Here is a 12709-nt window from a genome sequence, read left to right on the forward strand (position 1 = left end):
TACCAAACACAAATTTGAAGAAACATTGTTTATTACTAACTAAGGGGTAAAGGGGCTTACTTGTTTTTAACAGTATTAGACACTGCATGCTTGTTATAAAATGTATTAATACATAATATAACAAAAAATAATGACATTTTTAATAGATTTTTATTAATATTAGATTTTATTTTAATGTCTTGTAAAATATGAACGTATGACCAGTTGTTGCATACGACGACCAATTGTTAAATGTTGGCCTACTTCAGGGTCAGGATTAATTTGTGCATCATACATTCCAAAGTCGACATTTGCAGGATCATCAGGTTCATTTATTGGAACAGGTATATTTTCATTAATGCACATGTTATGGAGAATGGTACAAGCTATAATAATTTTTGATGCTCTCTCTGGGTGGTAGTGCAAAACTCTATGCTTCAGTAAACATCTAATTATAATTTAATAAAATAAATGTTTGAATTATTTATATATTATTTATTTAGCCTAAAGAGAATATGTACCTAAAGCGCATTTTCAGAATACCATTACATCTTTCAATTGTTGACCTTGTACTTGTATGCCAATTATTATAACCAGCATCAGGAGAATCTGGCGCTGGGTCACTTAGTGGCGTTAAAAGCCAAGATCTTAGTGGATATCCTGAATCACCTACAGAAGATATTTTACTGAATATATAAAATGTATCTTATACCAATTACAGAGAAGATTGGTAATTTATACCTAAGAGAAAATATGATGAATGACCATTACTATGTAAATTTTCCATGTACGTTGATACACGACTTTGACGCCATATATAGGAGTCATGAGTACTACCAGGAAAATTAGCATTTACGTTTAAAATTCTAGCATCTGAATCACAAACCTTGAATTGTATAATTTAATGAAATGTTAAAGTAATAGTATATAGTATTCAAGAAAGTATTAACTACCAGGTAAGTATTAGGTAAGTAGTAGGTAAGTATTACACTTTACACGTCAATTAATAAATCTAGTTAATAAAAAATAGTGTTTTGTGTAATTATTTCAGTTACAACATACAAATAATAATTTTATGAATTTCCCATGTATACAAAAAGTTATTTTTGAATGTACAAAAATAAAGGTATCTGTTTTATTTTAATAAGATTCAAGCTTTACATAACTTATATTTATTGTTATTTGTTTATGATTTAAACTAAATTTATTACTGTATTAATTATAAGGTTACTTTAGTGCCTATTTTTATTACTTACTAGTTGAGTGTTTATACTGTGATATCCTTTCCTGTTAACGTAAATATGTTCCGGATATAGTCCATTAGAATTAGGTAGAAAAATTGCTATATGGGTGCAATCTATGCAACCTATAACTCCCAGTACACCAGTTTTTTCTTAAAATCTAAATATTATTATTAAACAGTTTTACATTTTTAGTATAACTGTATAGGTAATTGATATTCAGTTATTATGGATATAGGACATAAGGTATGTCGTATGAGTGAAGACCGATATTATATTAGGTACCTGGTACCCATATTTAAGTATTAAATCATTTAAATTGATTTTTTTTTTTTGAGATTATTTAATTACAGTTATAGCCTATATAGGTATTAAAACAATAAAGTTTTTATGTAGACCCCCCCCCCCATGCCAATACCTAATGCCTTAAACCTTGATATTTAAATAATTTAGGTAAGTATAATATTCACCCTCTTCTGATAGTATTAAGTTTTTCAAAACTATCTGGAAAATGGATATAACGCTTGACAACATCAGATATATTCATTGCATCAGTGACCTCAGCTATGCATCGACTCACAGAAGCTTGGCTTAAGCCTAAAGACTGTTATCTCCTATATCAAGTTGATAAGATCCACTTGCAAAAAATCGCAATGCTGTCAAAACCTATTAATAATTTAAAATTGTACATCAAATTGATTGACAATTTTTATTAGGTACTATACCTACACCTACTTTAAACGTAGAAAAATTACTTATTAAATTATACCTTTCTTTCTATTGAAATTGACGATTTTCTTGTTGGTTCAGACATATAAGGCGTTAATACTTCAATGAGTTCACCAACCAACCCTTAACTTAGGCGGAATTTTTTAATAAACTGTTTATCAGATAGTTCTAAAATTAAATAAGGGCAATAATAATTAACGATTAAATAAAGGCTGTGTTTGGGGTCCCAAACAACCGTAGTTACAGTGCTGATTTTATTTAAATTCTTAACTTTTCCCGGGAAATAAGGTCAAAAATCTAGCCGCTAAAATATTATATTTATTTTACTGCCGTAATATATATATAATTTATTTAATGAATATAGTCAATAGGTACCATATTCAATATGAAATAAATTTTAAATATTCTTTAAAATTAATTATAATTTTTGTAAAAAGGACATAATATATTGAACGAACCTTCAAAAACATTTTGAACTTGGTAAAATCGACGAGGATGATTATCTACTGCATCTAACTCTACAAATTCTAATTGCTGTAACATTAACATTTGTTCAAATTCTTGAAAAGCCATCGTTTAAATTTGGGTTTACACTACAAGTAGGTAAATAAATAACGAATAAATAATTGAATTGAAAAAATGATTCAAATTTAAACTTTTAAACTTTTAATTAACGTTTATTGTTTGGTAGGTGTAAATACGTTTTGATTAAAACAATAAAATCAGATAGATAATGATAATAAAACGTAAGAACACTCTATTCGTATGGTGGATAAGTAACCGTAAGAGAACTACGAATAATTACGTATACGTATGTACGATAAAAATTCAAGAATACGGTTTTTTAATATACTACGTAAAAATGGTGGTTTACGTACGCTTTGGTCGTTCACTTTTCTTACGTTACATTCGAGAATAGACCCCCAGGACGGAAACCATGTTGCTCTTCCATAATAATATTATTGAAAGATCTAAGAATATCCTTTTGGACCAATGACTTAAACATTTTGGCAATATGCGATAAAATTGAGATGGGCCTTTAGTTGGAGACACCAGTTGGGCATCCGGACTTCAGAATTGGCGTAATTGATCCCAGTTTAAGAATGTGTGGAAAGATGCCTTCATCAAGTGATCGCCTAAGAAGGATCCACAGGGGATAAGATATAACGGATTTTAGCTTGAAAAGAAATACACCAGGTAGGCCATCTGGACCGACAGATTTGTTACAATGTAGTTCGGATAATTTTTGGAAGACATCATCTACGCTTAAAGAGACGTTGTTTGGCAGATCAAAAGAGTAGGTTATTGGGCAGCTATCAGATATGTTGTTTTTTCAACGAATAAACTTCATTACATTTCAGATTAGAGATGGAGCATCAAGAAGGGAACGAGAGAACACTACCGCTGTCTTAGCAGGTCATGTGCAACAACTCAGCAGAGATGAAGACCTCGCAGGATTTTAGAGAAGGGCTGGACACCGCAAAGATGGATACGTACAAGGCATAATCGGACCATATCCACAAGTAAATATATTTTATAATTTTATTTCAATTTTGTAAATTAATTTATATGATTGTTTTGTTTTTTAGTAGGATCAGTAAGTTGTACTTGTTATGTTTGTTATCCGGTTGGTACCTTATCAATATTTCACCTTAAGAGGACGTGGTACAAGCATATTATGTTGTCTCAGTCATACACGTGTACAACATAGCAAATTTTACGCTCAGCAGATCATGGTTAACTCCGGAGGGTAAACCACTATACAAAATGTTGTACACCAGATTGCGGATTTCAAATGATTTCTCAAGATTTCCAGTGATTTCCATTGATTTCCTATAATTTCCAAAGAATTTCTATGACTTCTGAATATTTTTATAGGTACCTAATTTGAATAATAATAACCTTTGAGCTATTTTATAATCTATTTAAAATACTTTAGTTCAAAATTCAATTTTTTCAAAAATAAAATTGGCGGGCAATTTTGTTTTGCCAATTTATCAAACTTATAATCGAGACGCGACTTTTTTGGGAACAGAAATTTGATCTTGAGGTGCCACTGCGTTGAACCTCGACGGTTTCAAGTCGATACGCCCAATATTGAAGGAGCTAGTAAATATGAAATAAAGTTCAAAATGTTTATTACTCAACATAGGCGCACATAGGGGGGTGCTTGGGGGTGCTTAGCACCCCCAGGTTTAAAATTAGCACCCTAAGTTTCCTGTAAAATTAATTTCAGTAATCCACTAATAATTTGTAAATTATTATGGTTTGTTGAGTTGGACATTTTTTTTCCATTATAATTATTATTATCTATTTAAATAGACAATATTAATATAGTTCACGAATTCACAGTATTGTATGATTGCCCGTATTTTTCGTCTAAACATTAAACAATAAACAGCAATCATAATATAATAGGAAATTATATTAACATTTATCTAATCTTACTTTATATTCTTATTATTATCTACTGTTCACGGTTAGCTAGACAGTCGATGCAATAATTATAAATTTAGAAAAACGTTTTTCGGAAGAAAGCTTAGAGCTGGCCGAATCTGTGGACAACTTTTTTAACTAGGATGAACATAAAAGTGTGTTTTATTAACAATTATAAGGTATATTTGATAAAAAATAACTAACTATTTAAAATATTTATTACATGGTCATATCTTTCAAAATATTATTAGTATATAAATCTGTTTGTGTATATCAGGATATTTTGAATATATCAACAACTAGTTTATCAGCCGAAATGTTGGTCTTAAAGAATAGTGTACCAGCCAACTTTGTATTTGAAGACTTGAAAAATCAATGTCATAAAAGTTCGTTTCCAAATGTCTATAAACTAGTTCAAGTGAAAATGACAATTCCAATTTCTTCTCCAACGTGTGAACGCTCCTCTCGGCTATGCGTAGATTGAAAAACTGGTTACGCACTAGTATGGGCCAAGAAAAATTTACTAAGCTATCTACGCTTAGCATTGAGAGAGATCTTACCAATAAAATAGATGGGGAAATTATATTGCAAAAATTTGCGTTATCAAACAGGAAATTAAATCTTGTTATTATTGTATTAGGGGGGTGTGGGGGGCAAAGCCCTCCACGGGTCTGTGTACCATAAATTATTCCAGCCCCCCCCCTAAATTCACACCCTATGTGCGCCTATGTTACTCAATAGGTTAAACAGACGTATACCACAAGGAGATGTCTGGTTATACGAAAAATCACATAATGCGTTTATCAACTTTTTGCTACTCCGATTATGGGCAAAATAATGATTGTACGTACTTTGACCATAAACCCTTTTTAAATTCTCGTATGCCAAAAGACTAGGATCTCGAGTTTAGTAGTGATCGAACGAAAACCCAAAATCCAAAATACACTTTACTATCTATTTTTTTAAGTACTAAAATCACACGAAACATCATAACACCCTAACTAAAAATTGGACAACCTCGATTTCAATATCCATCGATACGGCAAAAAGTCCTCTTCACATCCGACTACAAAACGGCTCTCTACGCCCAAAATCTAAGTGTATGTGCTGAAAAACACCAAAAAACGCAAATTTTGAATTTTTGAATCCCCAAAAGACAGGGAAAAACTGCTCCTACGGTCTCGACACATGACGCCGAAATTGATCACCAACCTCCAAACTATAAGAATCTCGAGTTTAAGAAACGCCGTACAAAAACTAAACGTTTTCAAAATAAACCATGGGGTTGGGGGGTCGATGACCCCCCGACTCCTGGAGTGCGTTTTAGAAGGACCGGGCCTAAACCAAAACGTTTGGTAACTTGAAAGTATAATATTATCTTATGTGAACGTCATCTACAAAGTACAACTTATAAATGATTTATTAAACCTTAAAAACTATTACATATTTACATAAGTTTGTTCACATTTCAACATTTGGTAATTATGTCAGTAGCATAGAACATTCTATGCTAGTAGATTTCTTAGAAGTAGTTACCTATTCATGTAATCATATCGATAATAAATCTATTTAAGAGTGTTAAACATGAACAATTGTTTGAATAATTGATGAAATTTGAATTTGAATTATCAAAATTAATTATACATAGGTCTTAAATATGATTATAATTAAATGTATTTTGTTATAATACTATAATATGACTTGCATTCAAAATTTAAATTTACTAACGATGGACAATATTATAGGTATAGTAAATTAGTAAATGACAGATGTATATTATATTAGGAATGTATTCTATTCAGAACCATTGTAGTGGTCTGTTTGTGGACGAGGTTCATCCCACATAGGAGAACTTGAAATGGTGAAATCTAGAGTTAATCGATAGATTTTTATGGAGATTCTATTTGAATGATCGGCGTAACGAATTTTTCAGTGGTTAAATGGATAGCTTCAAAAAACCATATAAAACACGATTTATCAAAAATCATAGATTATAAATTATGATAATGGATCATTTAATAACTATAACCACGGTTTAGGTTTTATATGGTTACCGTTTCAAATGCTAACAATATTGAGGTTATGTTCCTATTTTATGTCAATAATATTACTGTATGTTAATATTTGAAGTTTTTATTGAATTTATAAGATTTATTAAAATGTATTAATCACTTTTAACTATTTTTTATTATTTTAAGTAGGTTTTATATAATTAATTAATATGTTCACTACCTGTCCTTGTGCAGTATACAAATTACAAATCCAAACAGTTCGCCTTTCATGTGATTTTCGTAAGTCGTACATAGTTTTTACTAACCTGCTTGTGTATTATGTAGTATTTTATTTTAAATTACAGTGTAATTACTTGTAGGTAAAATATATTCGACAAAAAATTCAAACTATTGCGAGAACCAAGTTAAACTTATGATATCTTCAAGCTACAACAATCACATCAACAAACCATCATAACTCAAATCATGTAAGTTTTGTGTAGTGTTAAAATCCCTATAATGTATTTAGTCGAATCGTGAATTGCTGATTATGAGGTAGCTGCCTCGTGCAAAATGGAAGGAGGGTACCCCAATGACTCCAGTCTCAAACACCTATTATTATAGGTATAATATTTTTCAATAATGAATTACCTAATGAAGAAGCAAGTCCATTGATGAAAAATTACTTACTACCTACAATAATCAAACATTCAAATCTTCATAATTCATAACACATCAAGTAAGCTTTGTAGTAATATGTATCTGTTTGTACTTTGTAATATTAATTAATTTAGTGTTTTATTAAATTCTAGTCAAAAAGGAACAATAGTGAGTGATGTAGGAATGTGCCTGAGCCTCAAGGAGAACCTATTTGGAAAAATGCAATGCTGCTCCAATCTATCATAATTAATTATTTAAGGTAGTGTTGGATGGTTAATATTAATATTATGATATCGTAATTTTATTTGAATAAAAGTAATTTTTTGAACAAAATTAAGTTTAAGTTACATTTCAGATAGGTACCTAAGTACTTTGTCATAATGTTTGGTCTATTGTAGCCTGTAGGATTAATTAAAGAACAAATATAATATTGTACACCAAATGACAAATATAATATACTCTATTACATATAAGATTTGAATTTTGAGGAATGACATTAGATATTAAGAGTTTTTGTTACTCGAGCCTATCTAAATAAAGTTTTGATACTGGTTTTTATTTATTATAATCATCACTAAAATTATTTACATGATACTTCAATGGTTAAAGTGATGTACTTATATTACACTTATAATATCTTAATTTGTTTGTTTTATTGTTTTTTTTTTTTTTTTTTATTGATCTTAAATACATCGACATCAAGGTCATTAGTACAAAGTGTTAGATTACATGGTAATAACAATAAGTTACATGATTTTTTAAATTAGTTTATACAATTCGGATTTTTTAAAGAATAGAATTAAATTGTTTGTGTCCTGTGGGTTTGGTCCAAGTGCTTGGCAGATTTGATCGGAGATGTGGAATTGGTCGCGGTAGTGGTTGTATTTATGGCATTCGGTGATGATGTGTTTTACCGTTAGAAGGACTCTGCATGTGTCGCATTCTGGAGGTTCTTCATTGTTCATTAGGTAGCTGTGCGTTAGGTGTGTATGTCCTATTCGAAGTCTATTGATTGAGGTTTCTTCTTTTCTGTTGAGACCGGGGTTTTTCCATGGGTTGATATTATTTTTGATTTGATTGAGTTTAGTATTTAATTTTCTCCAGTGAGAGAGGAATTTATTATTTATATAGACGTTGATTTCGATCTTCGCATCAGCGAATGTGATGGAATTTATATTTGTGGTTGATGTGGAGACGATAGCGTTTTGGGCTTCTTGATCAGCTATTTCGTTACCTGGGATGCCAATGTGACCAGGAATCCATACAAAATGGATTTTTTTCCCTTTTTTACCGGCCTGGAAGGTTTCTTCTTGAATGAGCTTTGTGATATCAGGCGGGTTACTTGTATTTGACATTGCTATTAGGTTGCTTAGTGAGTCGCTAAGTATCGTACAATTTGTTACGGAGCTTACGTTTTCTGTGTGGAAATATTTTACTGCTTTGTATATTGCAATCCCTTCTGCTATGAATATTGAGGCTTGGGGAGGTAGTTTGTATGTTATTTTTTTATTTTTAACTATTATTGCGAGCCCGACTCCAGTGTTGGTTTTAGAGGCGTCAGTGTAGATTTGAACACTGTTTGGATGATCTTGCAGTATATTTTGGAGCATATTTTTGTATATGGCAGGCATTGTGTTTTCTTTTTTGTAACTAGTTAGTGTGAGGTTGACGTTGAATATTGTGTTCCATGGGGGAAGATTATAAGGTTTTCTTTCTAGAATATTATTTATTTTTATATTTTCTTTTACAGCTTCTTGTATATATGTTTTTGTTGTTTCGATGGCTGGGTTGTTTGTATTTCTTTTGGTTCTGGCACAATATAATAAGAGAAGTTTTTTTCTTCTGAGATTAGGCGGAATTTCGTTAGCAATGTTTCTAATGCTTTCAATTGGGCTGGATTTAAATCCTCCGATTGATAATCTTAAGGCAGTATTAAGTTTAGTTTGGATCACACTTAAGTGAGAGGAATTAGCGTTGTTGAGTAATATTGAGCCGTAGTCTGTTTTGGATCTAATTAAAGCTTTATATATCATAAGGAGAGTTGAGCTGTCCCCCCCCCCCATGTTGTGTGGGAAATTGTTTTAATTATATTGAGTTTTTGAGATAGTGAATCGCGGATATTTTTAAGGTGCGGTATCCATTTTAATTTGGAGTCAAATGTGATTCCAAGTATTTTTATTTTATCATGGTCGGGTATTGCAAGGTTGTCTAGTGTTATTTTGAGAGGTTTTATTTTTCAACGTTTTGTAAAAATGATACTTTTTGATTTGAGGATAGAAAATGAGAAACCTGTTTTTTTTACCAACCTGATAAGCTGTTCGCACTTTTTTGGAGCAGTTCTTGCACTGTTTTTGGGTTATTGCTTATGCATAGTATGTTGAAGTCATCGGCAAACAGGTTGGCTTGTACGGGAGCTTGTACTGTTTCAACGATATCATTAATAGCCAAGAGGAACAATGTAACTGCCAGAGAGGATCCTTGTGGAATACCGTTTTCTTTAAAGAACGTATTGGATAAGATATTGGATACTTTGACCTGAAATTGTCTTTCTTTTAGTTAATTAGTTATATATTTGAACATGTTGCCACTTGTTAAAATTTTACTTAATAAAGTTAGTATTCTATGTCTCCATACGGAATCACAGGCCTTGGTTATATCAAGACTGATCATACCTAGTTTTTGTTTGTGTTTAAATGCATTTTCGATTTCTGTTTTTATTGTTATAAGGTTGTCCATTGTCGATCTGGCGTGACGAAAGCCGCTTTGTTCTTTGGATAATATTTCATTTTTTCCAGAAACCATATAAGTCTTGCGTTTATGATCTTTTCCATCACTTTGGTCATTGTATTCAATAGTTTTATGGGTCTGTATCCATCAATGTAATGTTTGCTTTTCCCTGGTTTGAGAATAGGAATTATTATTCCCTTTTTCCATTCTTTTGGAATATCTCCTAAGTGCTATATATTGTTGTATATATCTAATAGGAATTTTTTTGCTGTTTTGCCAAGATTTATGATGAAACAATAGGGTATGCTATCAGGGCCTGGACTTTTGCTTAGACATTATTTTAGGGCAGTTTCCATTTCATTGAGTGTTATGCTGGAGTTCAGGTCAATTTGATCACTGTCACATGGGTTTATTGTGGAGATTATTGGTGAGTTTTCAGATGGTATTTTAATTTTATCTACAAAGTCTTGATTGTAAATTTCATTGCTAAAGTTTGCTTGGAAGTAGGTACCGAATTTTTCAGCTACGTCTTCTGGGGATGATGTTTTTCCTTGTGCGTCAGATATGTGTATTTCTTGATTTCGGTTTAGGCCTTTTAGTGAATGTATTTTGTTCCATATCATGTGCGAGTTCATTTTGGAGTTGATGCTTGTTGAAAATTCTTTCCATGAGTTTTTTTTGCTTTTTTTTTATCAAAAATTTGGCTTGGGCACGAAGTTTTTTTAGTTGTATGAAGTTTTCTAAGGTTCTATGTTTTTTGTAAGATGTACTGAGATTCCAATAGCCTCAAGATGTGTATTTATGTTTATTTGTTTGCTGGGAAGGAATGTTTTGACATATATTGCGACACCACCACTAGCTCTTAGACCGTTGGTTCTGTGTTGAGTGTAACTTGTATAATTCCGTAATGCTGTGTAGGATTTGTCGGTGAAATTGGTTTCTTGAAGGCATATGACTGTGGGATCGTGGTCCTTTATTATGAGTTGGAGTTCTTCGAATTTGTTGAAGAACCCATTGATGTTCCATTGGATTATGTTGCTTCTCATTTCGGTTGGAATTATAGATGATGGATGGGGTATTGGGGGCGTTTGGGATATAATATTTGGAGTGAGTATACTTTTTAGTTGTTGTCATCACTGAAAAAAATATTGGTGGTAATAACAACAATATAATATTGTTAAGGGTCAACAATGAGTATCTTGTTGCGAGGAATATTTTCTTGTATTATAAACAATGTGTCTTGTTAAAATAATATTAAGTATTATTAATATGATAAGAAACATTGTCGGTACAAAGAGACACAGAATGATAATATATCTTGTCAATATGACAATAATATAATAAAATTGACGAGATATAATTTTGATTTTATGATAATTCTAATACAATTCACAATATTGTCTTGTAAACTCTAAATAACCGCCAACGGCTCATTGTCTGCGTTACCTACTCGCATTGTACGATTGCGCCTTGCAAGTTACAGTGTTACTCTTCGCGTCGTTATTAGGTTTTTGCAGCAAATTGTGTTTTTAATTGTTTAATTTGTACGACAAACGATTTCGCCGGACTTAATACGCCGAAAGCTCGTGGTAAGAAAATGATTTGTTATTTGTGTAATGTTAACGTTGGTGATTTGCAAGCTTTGGTGGTCCACTTTAAAATTATTCACTTATTGAAATCGGACAGTGCTTATACGTGCTTGGAAAATGCTTGCTCGCAGTCGTTTAACTGCTTATCTTCATTTAAAAGGCATGTTAATAAAAAACACATAATTAGTGATCACGTTTTTCAAAATATACCCACTACTAATAATGTTGATGCAGAAGTATCAAAAAAAATTAAACTGAGTTATGACCCAAGTTTAGACTTAGAAGACCCTTTTCAGGATAAACTCACAGATAATTTTAATTTTGAAAACTCAACTAAACTGTTATATGAATCAACTGTAAAATTTATTTTAAGTCTTTACAACAACAATAATTTTAATATTAGTGATGTCCAATACATTCAATCTGGTGTAAAAAAAAACATTTTAAAGCCAATGGCTTATTTACTTAAAAATGTAGTTAATAAAGATATTAAAGAACCCATATTATTATCAACTTTTAACCGATTAGAAACTGTAATTTTAAATCCTTTTATTTACTGTTCTACAGAATACCGTTTAAACAAATGGTTGATTGATAATAAACTCTTGTCAAATGTCCAACAGATAAATATTAATAATGAGCTGTGTGCTGTAAATCAAGGAGGTGAAATTTATTACAATGAAAAAATTACCAAAGGGACTCTTTTGCCACTAAAATTACAATTCAAACAATTTTTTGAAAATAACAATAACTTTAAAATGATGTATGACCGTCTTCTAAGTTTAAAAGCATCTGGAAATGTTCTTTCAAATTTTGTCCAAGGAAAATTGTGGGGAAAAAAAATAACTCAATTTGAGGGAAAAATAGTTTTTCCATATTTTTTGTACATTGATGATTTTGAGATAAATAACCCTTTAGGATCTCATGCTACTTACCAGTCAATTGCTGCCATTTATTACAGTTTTCCGCTTGTTGAAAACAATTCAAAATTATCAAATATATTTTTAGCAGCACTGATTAAATCTGCTGATCTTAAAGAGTTTGGAAATGACCCATGTTTGTTACAATTAATTAATGAAATTAATTTTCTTGAAGAAGAAGGACTTAGTACTTCAACAGGATATGGTGAATTTCAAGTATATTTTATTCTTGGTTTAGTATTGGGTGATAATTTGGGGCTCAATAGTATACTTGAGTTCAGTAAATCGTTTTCATCAAATTATTATTGTCGGTTTTGTAAAACACATAAAAGTATTGCCCAAAAGCTATGTGTAGAAAATATATTATGCATGCGTAACAGTATAAATTATTCAGATGATGTGGCTAAGATGGATTTCAGTGAAACTGGTATTAATAA

The 12709-nt window shown here is 31.1% G+C and overlaps 1 protein-coding gene and 1 pseudogene across 1 annotated transcript; both read right to left on the reverse strand.

The window, feature by feature from the left end:
- Positions 1-171: 171 nt before the first annotated feature.
- LOC111038537 (putative nuclease HARBI1) lies at positions 172-2522 on the reverse strand. Its single transcript, XM_022321670.1, is given in 8 exon segments — positions 172-427; positions 501-648; positions 721-865; positions 1236-1380; positions 1691-1826; positions 1829-1886; positions 1990-2234; positions 2408-2522. Coding segments are annotated over 8 exon segments (1248 nt in total).
- A 6750-nt stretch (positions 2523-9272) lies between these two features.
- Positions 9273-10398, reverse strand: LOC111038538 (annotated as a pseudogene).
- Between the last annotated feature and the right edge of the window lie 2311 nt (positions 10399-12709).

This window comes from Myzus persicae, unplaced genomic scaffold, assembly GCF_001856785.1.
Source record: "Myzus persicae strain clone G006 unplaced genomic scaffold, MPER_G0061.0, whole genome shotgun sequence".
Lineage (NCBI taxonomy): Eukaryota > Metazoa > Arthropoda > Insecta > Hemiptera > Aphididae > Myzus > Myzus persicae.